Source organism: Seriola aureovittata, chromosome 18 (assembly GCF_021018895.1).
Source record: "Seriola aureovittata isolate HTS-2021-v1 ecotype China chromosome 18, ASM2101889v1, whole genome shotgun sequence".
Taxonomy (NCBI): domain Eukaryota; kingdom Metazoa; phylum Chordata; class Actinopteri; order Carangiformes; family Carangidae; genus Seriola; species Seriola aureovittata.
This window is the reverse complement of record NC_079381.1, coordinates 13,857,178-13,874,041: the sequence shown is the minus strand read 5'-3', so window position 1 is coordinate 13,874,041 and position 16,864 is coordinate 13,857,178. Positions and strand designations below refer to the sequence as shown.

Here is a 16,864-nt window from a genome sequence, read left to right as displayed (position 1 = left end):
AAGTGCACATAAATCAGGTAAACAACATAAATGTTGTAAATGTTTGTTTCTTTTTTTCTTTGGTTTCTTTGGGGTGTTGTAGGGGAAACACCGCATTTTATAAGATGTAGATATGAACCTCAAATTAATGGTAAAATTAAGCACATTAACTCTTCTCCTTTTCTGGCATTAAGTTTTAATTCTACGAAAGGAACGCTGAAGGGTAGGAATACTTAAAACACGCTCTCTCATTACAGTGACTGGGTACAAGGTCTAATGTTGCATAGCGGGCATTACATGATATATTTCCCTGCTTTCGTTACCGAACTGAAACCATTCAGTTAACAGTGTCCTGAGCTTCTCTTTAATGTCAAGGTCTGTCACATGTCTCACTGAAAACAGAATTAGCTGTCAATAATTTGGTTTTAAAATTATTATGCTGCAGTTCCTTACTTCCTATTTCTGTGTCTGAAAAGAAAGAGGATCAACTGAATAAAAAGAGATCACCAGAACAGTAGCATCATAAGCTATAAAAAAAACCTTTACCTGTCTCAATGGCAATGTTTTTTGCTGAGAAATAAGACAAATTAGCAGACATATTTACATTATGATTAGGTATTAACTCATTTTCAGTATTAATCTGTAGTATTAAAATTGCATTGCATAGTAAAACTGTACAACTTTACAACACTGTAAATGAGCAGTATTATGCTGTGCCAGGTGTTAAGCTTTCTGGTGTTCAATAACTGACTTCATTACCACAGCACCTCTTCAACAGCTGTTCTAACACCTGCTGATGTCGCAATTTGCTCTTTGAACGTTAGTATAAATCATAAGTTACTCTCTGCTTCTTATTTTACTGCAGATCGTAAAGATGAAGATGCAAGCATACAATAGTTAAAATCCAGTGTTATATTAGGGGATGGGAATGAACTGGTGATGATGATTGTTCTGTGATCCAGACAAATATCTGCCATAGTGATTCAGGAGCAGAAGCAAATTAAGGGCAACAGCCTCAGGCAAAGTCTTCATCTGTCTGTCTGTGTTGCATGGTATGAACAGTAGCCTGAATATGCTTTTGAAAGATTTTTTTTCAGAAAATAAATGAGCCTCACAAAGTAAAGATGAGCAGTTTAGCAGTGGCTATCGGAGCAATCACATTATTTTGCGAGAGAATTTTTATCCGTATTGTTCCTTTGCCAGTGAACCTTAATTTAAGCAGTTAAATGAGTGACAACAAATCACCCTCTAGCACACTAGTGTTAAATATCAAATGTCAGTCATCACTGTAAATGTTATCATGCTTTTAAGTACCGCTCTGTCAGCATGTTTAAAAAATGATTCGGTTGAATAGATTTAAAAAAAAAAAAAAAAATTGGTGTGTTGCTGTGACCAATTAAAGGGACATTGCACCCCGAAATAAGAGTGTTATTTTCGGTCTAAGAATAATTACTTTTATTTAATTTTTTGTTGTTAGCTAAATTTATAGTGTAACAAAGATTTTAAATTAACAAAGATGTAGCTAAACATCTTAATACATGAGAGCAGTTTGAAAATCATAATAAGACTGCATTAAGACCGAAATTACACTTTTTCATTGCAGCTAGTTTTGTAAGTCCTATACATTTTTTTTCTACTCTAAGCTTTAGTAAAACTGAAATGTTTACATTACAGCGTGCATGCTTCATCTTCATGTGGTAATATACAATAAGTTGCTGGTGCTGTCATGTGTGGCAGTCGGATGACTATGACCAGCAGGACATTTAAAGTATTCATTTTCTTTCCCATATCCCTGTTCCCCTCCCACAGCCCAGTGTTTTGATAGTCAGCTATATCGAGTCTGCAAAGGCGGCGGCCCAGTTTGGCTTCTACCAGAAGGCAGAATGGAAACCAGACGACTCCATGATAGCTGTGGCGGTAAGTGCACCACTCTACCATCTTATCTCATATTTGTTCACACCACATGAAGTTCTGACACTGAGAAATTTTATCCTCAAATGTTACAAATCAACTATAGTTCAGTTTTATATTATGATAAAGCCACTAGACATCACCAACACTATGATTATGTTTCATGTGATTGTAATATTGATGTTAAATGATTCTCGAAATTGGGCTTCCCGAAACAGCCCATTTATTCATTTCTTTTGCCAGTTAGGGTCGATTAGAGTAGCACATCAAAATCATACAGTCAAAGTCATAATGGATAAAACGATAACTTGAATTATTGCACCCATGATAATTTGTTCCTGGACAGTTGAGTATTTTTGGGAGCGGCAGCTTAAACTGTGGTGCACCATCAGTATTGTTAAAATTTAAAATAGGGTTGTTGATCACCCACATTATTTCTGGAAGCGGTCTGTGGCCGTATCTGACTCAAGTGAAGAATTCAATCATCTTTGTAATCCACACACAGTATGATGTTGTTGGTGGGGTAAAAAGTTTATATAAACTATACACATCCATACAGTCCTCAACCAAGTCTCTGTACTTAGCACAGTTGAAATGAGAGCACCTGCATAACAAGCTGCCTTGTTTCACTTGTTGCAGGTGTTGCACTTATCTGAGGGCTCTTACCACCGAGCTACCACCAATGTGTTTCACCTCTTATTCAGCTCTTTTTTTTTTCTCACCTCGTTCTTTCCACTCTTTGTAACAGGAGCCATTCTTCTTACCATTTTGCTAGCACTTTGATTTATTGCATGTGGAGTTTCTGGAGTTAGTGGGTCGAAGATGCTTCAGTAATCACTCACTGACATTAGAACTTTATCTGGATTCTTCTGCTATTTAAAAGCACGCCGGCAGTTTCCTTGTTGCTGTAGTGCATAAAAGTAGAACGAGCATGACAAATGCTTTAAAGAGGGAAATGAAAGTGTAGCTGCACGTCTCTAAACAGCAGTTTGCCCTATTTATTTCTGTTCTGCTGAATTCCAGATACAAGGAAGGTATTCCCGTGGCAGTGAGAGCAGAACTGACACACAGTCTCTCCCTACAGAGCTCTCTACATTGTGTTACAACTTCACTTTCAATCACACACAGATTGTACTATGTGCAGCAGTGGGAAGATAATGTGAGGTTAGAAGTTTTAGGTGCTGTAAAGTTACAGTAAAGAAAATGGAAAGTAAAGAAAAAAATGAATAGATAAAGATGATAGAGAATTGTAACTGATTAAGTGTAAATAATCTTTCCATTCCTAGTCTCATAGTCACATGGGCGTCTTATTAATTAATTGCTGGTCATATGATCTGACTAGTCGGAAACACTAGGTACACCGACCGGACTTCTCTTTAATCAGGAAACTGTTAGGAACTCTGCAAAAGGAATGCGATACCTGAAGCTAGACACGCTTTGACTTGCATTGTCATCACTTCAGGTGTGCATCTCGCAGAAGGCCACCAGTAGCTCCAGGTTTAGCGCTGCCAGATTGGCGACTTAGAAAACAATATGAGCTCTAAATGTCGTGATTTGGTCACATACTGCACTATCTGAAAGTGCACAGTTGGCTCTTAAAGTTAAACCCAATTGGATCCAACAGGAACATCCTGAAATTGCCAAATGACAGTAATTTGTAGATAAATCAATAAGGGTCACTAAACAGACTGGCCTGTCACATTTCAAGATGATAATACTCAGTTGCTTCAGTTGCACTCTGCTTCTTATCTACATCAGTGTCACAATTCGTCCTCTGCTGATCCCAGTACTTTCTGTCTGACTGTGAGTCAATCAACTCAAAGTGAAACAGTAGCTCTCTCTCAAACAGGCTGTTGTTGTTCTGTGGTTAATAACTGTACTGTCAAAGTAGCCAGATAGTCTCTCTGGTGTACAAAGTGGTGGTGAGGTGGGGCGTCACTCACCTTTGCCCTTGAACCTTGACCTCATTATTAACAGGTCAGGCTTGTGGGCGAGCTTTATGTTGGGAACTAAAAGGATCTAAAGGATCTAGCTACCTCAGCTCTTTTGGGAGATGGAGAGGGCCTCATTTTTTGTGTGTGTTTTGTGAATAACTACCCGAATGCTGAACATGATGAGAAAGGAACATACCGCCAGTTTCCCCCCCCCCCCTTTTTTTTTTTTCCTGTTGAAATGATGATGAAAATTCTCCTCCAGGATCTTCCTTCCTGTCGTTATAAATCCATCCTTGGGTAAACTCTGGAGATGAAGCCAAAACCAAAAGAATATGTAAATTATCAGCCCACAAAGCTTAAAAATTCATGCTCATTTCCATGAAGATGAAGTGATGATGTTCTCACCAGCATGTAAGCCCACACAAGCTTAGTGATGTTAGTTTAGCCAGATTTCTCCTCCGCTATCAGCCTCCAGTTGGATCATCATATCTATTGCAGTTCCGTTTCCTGACCATATCTATTTTTCCTGAAAATCTATAACATGAAATGTAGATAATAATGAGTATGACTAGATTTATGCATGCAGTAAAATATCCACTATTATCATTTTCAATCAGCTGTCAATGTTTACACCTTTTTTTTTCCAGCAGAGTGTCCAGACCTACATTGCTTTGAAAAGTGAAAGTCCACTATCCATTGACAACTATACTGACCTGGTTGTGTCCAGTCTTTATAACAGAGGCTCCACTGAGGTCAAGAGGAAATGCTACACTATTTGCTCATAATATTAGTGTATAAACAGTGGTGGTGTTCATAGAGAGACAGCAGGTTGTGATGCCCACAGGCAGCAGAGTGTCCCTCAAGGCAGCAGAGTGCATCGTGGCTGGATTTACTGAGATGCTATTTTCAGGATGGCACATTAATTATTTTCTTGGTGGAATATAAATCACTCTTATCACATGTAATCCCTGGTAATGAGTCCTGTGTTGAGCTACTGTCTTGAATACTTAATGTGAGTTCAGAGAGGGAACAGGGGGATGCTTCATCTGCTGTGTCAAACATGTTGAGGTAGACAAAGGAGCCTGAGACGTGGTAATGAAATCCGCCGGTTTATCTTAGGATCATCATGTAAATAAACAGAAAGCTTATGTTTATATGTGAGTAATAGAAGCACTGATTCCACTGGTTGGTGTTGCTTGTGGTCTAATGCCTTTGTTTCACATAAAATGTTAACTTAATGACAATCATTTAGTTCTAGCGTTCATACGAAACAGAAGCAGCACAGCGTTGATAAAGCCTTGATAAAGAATATCTCAGAAAGAGCGCTTTGACACAGACGAGCAGTGTTAATGAGAGCCAGATGTGTAGTGACGTAATGCACTGAAAAATATGACACTCCACCTTTTGCAAAATTGAGGACAGCTGAACTTCATGGTGCATCAACCTCTGACATTTTCCGTTCTTGTTACCATTACTCATGATTGTTATGCTGAGCACCCAGCAGCAGCCAAGTTAACTGTGTGGAGGAAGTGTCTCATTTAGTAATCTCACACAAGGCAAGTGCCCGAGTCAGCAGATGACTCAGTCAGCTTCCAAAGGCCATGTGACCCGCGACACATAGGACAACTGCCAACAAACAGAACAGCAGCAGACGGCATCAAAACAAACCGCACAAAGAGAATTGATTAATTAGAATCGTTAGCGTATACTGCTTTGTGTTTGCTTTTTGTTTTGTATTGGGACTCTGCGAGCTGCCGGGACTCTATAAGTGTTATTAAGAAAGTTTGAATGAACACACCTCTATTAGAGTCTATGTTCCTGTAAAACCTGTTCGATCGTGTATGAAAATACAGCACGTGTCTGAGAATAATAAATTAGCCATGATTAATACCATAACTAATACTGGGTTTTCCTCATATAATCATGTCTGTCTATTTAGTGGGATAATCTGTCTTTTCATATTGTGGGACCATAATATTATTGTACAAATGTTTGTGCTCTGTGGTTTAGCAGCTTCTCCATGAACACACCATGTTATTTGACTTCTTGTTTCCACACCTACAATGTGCTGGGTCAGAGTTTTTCTTATATTTACATTTGGAAATTTAGCGTATGGCTATTTTTTATATTAAGTAATTAGAAACAGGGCTATACATTACTTCTTGCAAGCCTGTATCTGAGCAGTTCAGTGTAATGTAGCTTAGTTATGCTTATTAAGTATTTCATCAAAAACCTCAACAGAGATAATTTTTTGTAAACACTGGCAGGAAATCCTGTCAAGGGCACAAGATGCTGTTTACAAGTCAGTGTGTCAGGCAGCAGTACATGTTTGTCCCAAAACACTACCACTTGTCCTTGAAGCCATTCTGTTGAAAATAATGTTGTTAACGTTGTTAAAGGGGCCGCAACACGTACAGGCCTCTTTGTGCAAAAGGACAACATCAGTATGAAATAAATGTTTCGATTCAAGTATTATTAAAATAAAATAAAAAAAGAGTATTAATATACAGTATTTGTGCCTCGGTTAGAAAGGTTTTCAAAAGTCCAGAGAATGCCCTGGAAATGAAGGCTGTTGGAAAAACAATGGACGGAAATTTTCAGTGGGCAATGCTGTTCTCAGAGGTCTCTAATGGTGTCGTGTAAATGCTTTGACTGCTGGTTCATGTCAACAAAAAAATGGCAGATTGATTTAAAGTAGTGAAGGTTACATCATTTATTAGAAAATATAAGTGGGATAACCTCTTGGCCTCTATCTCTGCCTCTCTCTCAGTCCAATCATCCCTCCCTCTTGTAGTGGTGCCAAAGTACACATGAGTGAATGCTGTGAATGCGTCTGGGAAAGCAATAAGTCAGGCCCAGTCCCAGGCCCACCCAGCCAAACACAACAGGGAGCGGGTGCAGGAGATACCAAAAATACCGGGGCATACTTGTTCACTCACTCACCCGGGTACCACAAACAGAGTTTGGTTCTGACTCTGAAAAGTATTCAAAGTTCATGCGGGTAGGAGTGGAGTTACTCTTTGCTTGTGTGACAAAAAATGTGTCAAAATACCGCTGTCACAACCACAAACTGTGTGTCTTTTACAACAGAAATCCCTCTTCAATACCAACAGTGTTGCTGGCTAAATGTGAGCCGCAACCTTAACTGTAAGGAAGCTTTCATGCCCTCATGATCATTAGTCCCTGACGATTGTCTCAACTTTAATCATTTCATTTCATCAAATTTGATTTGCCCTTTGGGAGGATGTCCTTCTCTTGTGCTGTGTTTTTACTTTTCTTTCTTTGGGTTCTTTCCACGACTTGCACTTACTGTCAAACAGGAAATGCTTTGTTAAGTTTGACTCCAGTCTCATAACACTCAGTAGAAGTAAAAGTCATTGTGAGATCTACTGACTAGCAACTATTCTTCTAACTCCAGTGACTTAAAGTTTTGTTTTTTAAATTTGAGTTGCATTTTCTTCGCCTGTAACTTCTACTGAGCTGCACTGAAGTAAAGCAGCTAAGCCTGCAATCAGTGTTGTGTCAATATATTTCCCCTTACCTAAATCTGACCCCAAACTTACCACAGCCCCAACCACTTCTACTCTGCTCAGCCATTAGAAGTGGGTGATACCACAAAATTTGGTTTCGATCATTACCAAATAATATCAGGGTCATTGACATCATTAGCAATATTTATACCTTTTTATTGTTCAAAGCAGCTAAAGTAGCATCATGTAAAGAAGAGAAATATGTCATGATTTGTGGAGTGAATTCATATTAATATGCCACTTGTAAACATATCTTAATCACCACCAAATAAAAAGGTCATCACTGGGCACAAGCACACACCAGCAGGAGAGGTGCCACTAGTTCTGTGGAGCAGACCATTCACCCTGTCGTACAGTCATCCTCACTCACAGGATGATGCCCGTTTCACATGTGAAATTGACTCCATTAATGCTCCGGCAATTTCACACGTTAAAAAGAACCTAAGTTGTTTTTCTGTCCAAGCACACACAAGGTCTGGATGACATATAAAGTACATGTCTGTACTAGCTTCATTTTTTTTTTTTCCATCTCCAAGAACCCATAACTTTTCTCACCCTCATTAGTATTGTAGTTTAATTATACGGTGAGCAGACTTGAAGAAGCCGGGACTGCAAAACAATAAAGTTCGGCGTTGCCCAGGCAGTAGTCCTTACCAGCTGTTTCCCAGATGTTTGGCTGCTCACACACCCTGCAGACCTTGAGGCTAACGTAATCACCCTCCTAAACCGTGGCTAGGACTATCTTTAGCTAAGTGTGTGTGTCTGAGACAGAGTACAAGAGAGAGTAAAAGCAATTGAAAGAGTGAGAGGGATGGACATTTTTGTGTGGCAGGAGTCAAGACAGGATGAAAATCTTTAAACAGGGGAAATAGTTTTTAGTATTTAGCTCTTCTTGTGTGTTTTGGGATCTATCCGAGGCCAAAATGTTCCGTCTCTGTTTTTAAACTCACACAGCAGCACTCAGGAAAGTGTTTTCACCAAAGACTTTTTACAGTGACCAAGACTTGCAGTTTTCTGTATTCTGACTTTTTATTTCTGGTCTAAACCAAATCCAATATATGCATTACTACTAGGTCTTCTTTTTCTGTAATATAATTTAATTTGAGAAACATAAAGAAGAAGAAACATAAATTGATGGTAATGAGGCGTATCAGCTGTCTTATCATTCTTAAGCCAAGACTACCTGACAGCTGTGTGCTTTCAGACCACTTTCAGTAGGACTGCAGTTACAGATGCACATCACACATCTTTGCTCTGCCACTGCATGCTTGCTTACTTATACTTGTTAGCAGTCCATGCTGGTAGCTACTATCCCACAGCAAAAACACATGGGGTATTCGTTCAGTCAGGAATGTTGCATGCTTTTCTGCCCAATATGTTTTTCAGTGACAGCCACTGGGTTCCGATAACGTCTGTGAATAGTGTGAGCGATCACACTTTGTTTAAAAGTGCACTCAGCTTCAGGGAACCACCGCAGATAAATCCACATGCCCCTGTGTGTGGAAGTCTGCAGCTTGTTTAAACATGCCAGAAGGAAGGCTTCAGTACTCTATTACACTATGTATAGTTTTCTGATGACTTGCCTCTTTCTCTACTTTGAAAGACTTTCAAAGTCTTTCATTCTACTTGCCAGCCCGAACTAGAGTAGTTACCACCAGTCAGCGTTTTCCTCTTCATTTCTATTTGTTTGTGATTTACAGCAGCATAAAGTCGGTCCTTTAATGTTCCCCTCTGTCAAATGCAGCATCAAATCCTGATAGTTGGTTTAAATAGTGTTAAAGTGCAAACTGAAGTGGAGGAAGTGTTACGTGACAAGAGCTAAGGCCCTGTCTTGAATCCCATAATTACAGTATCACTCTATTATGTGCCTCTCATATTCTAATTATTGGATATGTATAAGTGCCCACAAGTTATTAGGAGAACCCAGGTTAAAGCAGGACATTATTAAATATATTTTCATCTACTGCAGTAATCTGAAACCCACATGTACATACATTAAGACTCTAGTCACATATCTCCCCTGCCCCTCACCATCTTAACCAAGGCTATAAGTGAGTAGCATGGTGTAGGAAAGGGTTTATTGATTACATTTAAAGAATCAGGTTACTTTGGCTTGTTTACCACAAATGACATATTTTTAATATATGGGTTCAGTCAGGTAGTTGTTTTCTGATGTTGCCAGTATGAGGAAGCGAGAGAGAGGCTTGTTTGTATCTTTTGTAAAGCGGGGCCTCTGATTGGCATTGCGGTTCTGTATCTGCAGTAGAAATTGAGCCCGGTCTTGGCATTTGTGGATGCATCCTATTTTGCAGACTCATGAAAGACTCTTGAGTGTGCCACCATCTGGTTTAGGAGCTGCAGTTCCCGTTTGTCAGAGGACAGAAAGAGAAAAGTTTTTCAACTTCCTCAGTGCTGGGCCCTTTTTGAATCTCACTGCCTGCGTGTTTTATTGGGCTTCAGTTGACAATGAACAACCGTCCTGCCTCTTCTTGCGTCATTATCTCTGCATGTGTGAACGTCCCAGGATCACCAAGAGTCCCGGAGATATGGGATGCGTCTCGACAGTGGCCTTCTCTCTTTATCTTTCTTCTCTTTCATCCACTGTTTTACACTTATCTGAGAAGATGAGTTGAAGTAAAGCTAATCATAGCCTCATGAAAAGATGAATGGGCGTGTAAATGCTTTCATGTATGTGGTGTGATCAAACTAGACATGAAAGGCAGGAGATGTTGAGAGTGGGAGACACCACTGAAGTTTTCCCTAGGTTGCCAAATAGTTTTCCCGCCCCTCCCATCTTTGATACTCCACTGAGATTCCCTGCCTCCTGTAATTGACATGCTTTTGAAGTACAGTAGCTTGCTAGTCACACTCACATTTCCTCTCTGAGCCCACACGGCCCCTCCTCTGGGAGGGAAGCCTTGTTGGGATGTGTGAGTATATGGGCTCAGCTCAGCGGGGGGGCTCCGGGGATTGAAGACTTCACATTGAAAGGACTTCAGAGTTATGAAGTGAATTTTCCTCCCAACTTTTAACTGGTTATATGCTAGATACAGAGTTTCTGCTTGCCTATATGCAGTTTCTTTTACGGCTTGATTTCTGCCCCACCCCACCCCCCACCCCCCTGTGATGATGGTTGGCAGTCAAGCCATGGAAAAAAATATGTATTCATGTGTGAGAGTTTTTGTGTGTCTATAAATGTCCCATTGACTTTTGTGTCTGTTTTGGTGCAGCTCTGGAAACAGCTGCAGTTTAAATATTCTAAATTTTTCTTGTTGTTGAAATAACAAATCCAGGGAAATGCTCTGCCTTGATGGAGGTCTGCACTCCTCGAGTGCTTGTTATTGTTTATATGTGGACTGCATGAGCATATTGGGCTGTAATATCGAACTAGGTCATTGTAATGAGACTGTGTCCTACTGTGATCATATTAACTATATATAGTGCGAACATGAGAATGAGGTGGTTGTAGTATCGCTGTTACCTCAATGCACAATGGCTTATTTCAACAAACAGTGTAACAGTGACCTCTCCAGTCCACTAATCTCACTTTGATTCACTTACCCAACAAATCAGACTCTTTATAGAAACTGATGCATGGGAAATCAAGTAGAGCTTGTAATCAGTAGCAACCTTGTTTATGATATAATTGTTCCTCAGACCAAACCACTCAACACATGGTCGTTTAGTACGTTATCACTTGATAAGCAAAAGTCCTGTATTTTTTAGTATGTTACCAATCCAGTGTTTCCTGCGTTATCTTAAATGTCAACCAAAGGACTGAATCAAAGTATCAGTGTTTTCATGGAGAAGTGTAATGCCTGTAGCTGATGTGAGGCGTGTATCACACAGGGTGTATTAAATCATGAATGCGCATATCTCTGCAAACAACTTGTAGGTCGCTCTTGAGAGGAGGTTGAGGTTTGTGTCAAGGATGCATTACATGTTTGCAGAGTGTTTTTCACTTTGAGTAAATATTGTCTTTTGAAAGTGGTGGTTTTATCTACAAGTGTGCAGTGTATCACTGTCATCGTGTCGAGTAGTTAAGCAATAACATGGAAATCTTTTTGTTTGTGAAGCATAGAAACTTCATACGACGGGAAGTTAATTTAACGCGTCACTGCGCCACATCTGGGCCCGTGTGGCTGATGTTTGACTTGTATGTTGACCCTATCATCGCTGTCTGCCTCAACAAATATGTGAACTGTAATGTTTGCATAAAATTTCTGTGTTGGAGACAAAGCTTCTAATACTGTGCCGCAACTATTACATGATTCATGGGAATGACCACAACACCAGTTAACTTTATTGTTGTGTTATTATCATTATCAGTATTCAAATTACCCCAATAAATGATCTCTGTGTGAATTTAAAAAAAAAACCAATAAGACAAACTTCTTCAGTTGCTGACAAATTCTTGTCTTTCTGAAGTAGATTTTATGCCTGTTCGAGTGTTGTTTAGCAGTTTTTGTCTTTGTGTGCATCAGCAGCTTTGTGGAGCTCCAAGGCCGCTGATGGATTTAGCAGGCCTCAGTCTTGGCTCCCTCTCTCGTCTCTGGCTGCGGTTGCTCTTTTCTAGTCAAGCTTCATGTTGCTGCTGGCTTTATCCTCTCCCTGACTTGGGTTCTCTCATTGCTGTGGTGATGTGTTGGCCTGGTACCAGCAGCGCTGTCACCGCACTAGAAAAGTCAAGGGTTACTTCAGTGCGCTGCCACAAAATATGAGCAAAACAACGGCATACAGTGAAGCCCAACTGAATAAAACATTGTCAATAGTCGAATCATGGTTTGTGTGTCGAACTCACTCTGGTTCTAGGTGGTTCTGTTACATGACAGAAGTGTTTTTATGCACAGCCGTTGCAAAACCGTGGGATGTTATTGCTGACATTGGAGTCTGAGTCCAGATCAGGTTTCGTGTCATGTTTCAGTCTACAGGCTCAATTTCAGCAGTTTCCCTGACAGCACCGTGTGTGTGTGTGTGTGTGTGTGTGTGTGTGTGTGTACTTGTGGAAAAAGTCCTCCTGCAATATCAGCATGCAAATATTGTACTTAACTATTATTTTGACATTATAGATAGTGTGAGCGTCTCCACAGAATGGAGCCTGGAGCGTGTGTGTTTCAGCTTTTTTTAGATGCTGACAAATTTGTTTTTGAGCATCATTATCAGTAAAAGCAGCAGTGTGTACCTGCATATATAGTCAAGGGGTTGATGCAGTACATAATAACAGGCTAAATAGACTTATTTAAATGCAGTTTTTTAGCCTAAGTAAATTCAGTTTTCAGAAGTAATGAATAGGCAGCTCAGCCTGTTCAGGCCCATGCAGTGCAGGAAAATGTCAAGCAACATTCCCTGTGAATACAAATGTTTTGTCTGTGACAGTGGTTGTGTTGCAAATATTATCCTTTATAGGTTAATACATAGGAGACATAGAAAACAAACTGAGCATGAAATACCCTAAAATACTGATCAAGACTCCTTGCTGATGAGCTTTGGCTAGTAAAAATAATGTTAGACAAAATATTTGTCATGGGATTCAGATGGACTTTGCCAAATCAGGCAACTTTACATTGAATAGTATATGTGTGGGATTTTGTTTTCTTGAGATAACCAGCATGATCAAAGGTCCTGTTTTAACAAGGATGCACTGCCCCATCGATATGAAGCAGCCAAAACTGAGTCCAGCAAATATCAACCAGTTACAGGGGAGCAGTGACTGTTGTTTTAGACCCAAAGCTTTAGTCCAACACCTATCACTAAGTAAAGAAACAGTAGCAGCAGTTTAGACCTACATCTACAAATGCATCTGGGGTTGTGTTGGTCATATATGTGCAGATAGCTTACTGTATAACATGTTCACATGATTCTTTTAACAGTGCTGTTTTTCAGTCTCCCTCTCTACTCTGCAGATCATGTTTATATTTTCTGATAAACCCCTTTCCTTCCCTCCAGTCCCGTCATTATTTTTCTCCTTGGCTGCCTGAAAAGGAAGTGAAAGCATTTGCAAGTTTGTGATGACATTTAAATGATAAAATTTAATTTTACTTTTAAATTCCCAGTCTAATACCTATTCATTTTCACAGTATCTCAGTGTCTTACACTTCTCTTTCCATCTCCCTGTGCGATAATAGGATAGTTGGAGAGTAAATAAACTGATCTGTTCTTTTAGTGACACATCTTTTCTCTCTTTTTTCAGACTGCCAAAGGCTACATCCTCCTGTTTGATGTGCTGGGTGGAGGGGATGACAAGTACCTCTATGAGCCTGTCTATCCAAAGTGAGTGCCGCACACACACAGACTGACACACACATTCATGCACACATGCCTATGTAAAGTGAGCCGAGTGAAAGGGGCCAAGCTGTAGCTTTCAGGGACGCCACACCATCATCAAATCACGTGTCCCTAAAAGAGCCATTAAACCATCGTTATTATGAATGTTATGTTACCTGTATCAACAGGTGGTTGAATGTTGCATGTACAAAACACAGCTACTGAGCAACACTCTTTATTTATTTGTTGTTTACATCAATCAGTTGAAACGGCAGATATCCTAATTTCTTGCTACTCTTATTACTGCTAATGAGAAATCATAATGACATTTCCGTTATAAACAAACACAGGAATGAATTTTGACAAATATTAAGCTCCAGCTACTTTTTTTTTTCTTTTTTTTTTTACCCTTTGGGTTATTTTTTTTGCACTTTGAAGAAAGTGTCAAGTTCCTCATTACACCCAGAGTGGGAAGCCAGAGTAGTCTCATCAGCTGGCAGCTGTCCGTCAGCGCAGCTGGAAAACAATGCCAGAAGTAATACAAGAGCGCTTTACTACTAAATCCTCTTAGGTAGTGTGTGAGAGAAAAGCAGGTAGTGAAATTTTAGAGGCTAATTGCTGCAGCAGTTATCACAGCATTATTAATGTGACCTATGTGGACCACCCCGAGACTACACCCATATGTGGATTGGAGCCTGGCTGCAGGGATTAAGTGTATTGAGGTTGAGCACTGTTGGCGCTGCAGTCCATCCCAAAGGTGTTTATGGGGTTGAGGTCAGGGCTCTGTGCAGGCCATTTTATTTATGGACCTCACTTTGTGTATGGCTGAACAAATTAGGAAGCATGCTGTTGTCTAAAATCCCCTTTCACACTGCAGCATGAAGTTCTCCCTTAAAACAAAGGGTGTCCAAACCATGAAAAATAGCCTCTCTGCAGGCCTTACTGTGTTCAGTTCCTTTGTATCATTCAAGCATCCAATGTCGTGTGCCTGTATGCCTTTGTGTCTGCAGTGTGTGTGTGTTTGTGTGTGTGTGTGTGTGTGTGTGTGTGTGTGTGTGTGTGGATGTGTGCCTCTCACATTCCTAGACAGCATACCAGCAAAGTTTGGGCAAGTCTGGGCATATCAAGCAAGCTTTTTTCAGCCCTATGAGTTGCATTTTTTGGGTGTTCGGCACTTCTCTTCACACGTCAGTAAAACTAATAAATGTATTTGTATTAATGTGTTTGCACAGGGGAAGTCCTCGTGTGAAGGTGACCCCAGGTTATAAGGAGGAGCAATGTGCCCCCGCTCTGTCTTTAGAGATGAAGAAGCCTGTGGATCTGGAGGCTCCCATCACCAGGTAAATGCTCTACTATTGTCCTTTGTCTCGCTCTGGTTCAATGTGTTTCTTCCTGTTGCGTCTGCCTCCACCTCACCCTCACTGTTGATCTTGCATGTGTCATCAAGTTCAAGTGCACACATACTGAAACCATCAAAAGTAATGCTCACTGTGTACTGTAATTCAAGAGAATGTTATTGTTTTGTTTACATTTTCATATACACGATGTTTCTCTCTTTAATAGAAAGTCTTCCATTAAAGGCTCTGAAAGCTACACAAGTCAAAACAAAATATATGTGTAATCCTAATACATTTTGTGCTGTAGATTTAAAGCCTGTAGCCTACACTGACCTCGGGATTTGAACTGCATTTACATTGTTTTTGTTCTGCTCCCCAGTGGGTATTTAAAGAAATTCCACCATTGTTGTAGCTTCTACTTGTGACCTGCACTTTGCGTCTCTGTGGAGGGCGTTTGGCTCAGAGTAATGGCTTGAAAAATTCTCTTCTTTGTCTCATGGGAAGTCAGCATTGGCAGTTAGAGATGGCTGAGGTGCAGTGAGAAGATATGCTTCTCTACCCTGTTAGACGTAAACACAGAGTCCTGCAGAGAAATGTACGTGAATCTGGAGCATCAAGGATTCAAATCAACCTCGAACAATTTTTGAACTAATTTTTAGTCTTTAGAACAAAATTTTCATCACTGTACGTCAGTCTAGGTCATCAGTTTAATGAGACCCATAAGCCGCCAAGCTCATTAAACATAATTCAGTTATGACATAACCTGACTACGTTTGCTCGCAAGTCGATCTGCAACATTGCTATCATCCTGATTAAAGCATTTCATAATGTTGAAGTCAGTATCACCGATGCTGTAGAAAGGCAGATCTATTTCCAGTCTTTTGCCCGTTGTAACACATTGTGCTTTTGTCAAAAAAACACCTTTCTGCACCCTGTTAAATCACAAAGGTCTCACACCGCTTTCACAGCATCGCAAGTTTTTCTTCTTTCAAATCATCCAAATTCCATAAAGGCCTATAATAAGCTAAATGCGCACTGTGGAAAAAAACCCACCAGGAGATCCCTCGTTCATTGTTACCATAGAAGCTTGCAATTGTTTAAATGGCATAGTTCTCAAATTATAATACAATTGATGAGAAGAAATAATCAAAGCCAAGGAACAACATTTATCTAAAATCTGTTAGATAAGAGCCAGTGTCTGCTGTTTTCTTGTTTTTGTGCTTTATGGTGGTTTCAGTCTTTGCTAGTTTCGGTTCCTATTTAGTTTCTTTCCTCTTGTTTTTCACTTTCCCTGTTGTCTCCCCCACATCGTATAACTTGACGTCTTTGTTTGCTGAATGACAAGAACTGTCACGCCACCAGCTTTCTGCTCAACTTTCTTTTTGTTCATATTTTTTGTTCATCTCGTGGTTGTATTGTGAGCGTCCTTCATGCCCCTGTGTTCATCCGTCACATCTCCTCATCCGTCTGCACTAGGGTAGATTATAGGGTAGTCAGCTGAAGGAGAGCGCTCTGTCAGTATTTCACAGGCACAGCTTGACGGTTGCAGGAGATGAGTGGGTGTCCCCTGCTGTGAAACTGCCGTAAAAAGTAGTTGCCTCCTCCACTGTGCTTTACACTCTTTGTCTATCTGTGTGTCTCTCCTTTCTGACGTCTGCTTTTCTTCTCTCGGTTGTCCCATTGTGTCATCATTAGTCCTTGGCCTCTCACACTTTTTGGAAGACAATGAAGCGCTATACACACACACACACACACACACACACACACACACAGACACAGTTTGTTCTGTTGTGTGTTAGAAGACAGTAAGACTTGGCACTGTCAGCTATGTGGCCTCATCACATCTGACCAGTAAAACCTTCAGGCTTCACTCAGAGGGCACAGCTGGATGATGACTAGTCCACTGTTT

At 40.3% G+C, this 16,864-nt stretch overlaps 1 protein-coding gene across 2 annotated transcripts in view; it reads left to right on the top strand.

The window, feature by feature from the left end:
• ric1 (RIC1 homolog, RAB6A GEF complex partner 1) overlaps nucleotides 1-16,864 on the top strand; it is a 36,168-nt gene that overhangs the window by 4,655 nt on the left and 14,649 nt on the right. For both annotated transcript variants that reach the window (XM_056402889.1, XM_056402888.1), the window contains exons 2-4: nucleotides 1,789-1,896; nucleotides 13,545-13,624; nucleotides 14,851-14,958. In XM_056402889.1, the coding sequence (XP_056258864.1) occupies nucleotides 1,789-1,896; nucleotides 13,545-13,624; nucleotides 14,851-14,958 (296 nt within the window). The remainder of the gene's footprint in view (nucleotides 1-1,788; nucleotides 1,897-13,544; nucleotides 13,625-14,850; nucleotides 14,959-16,864) is intronic.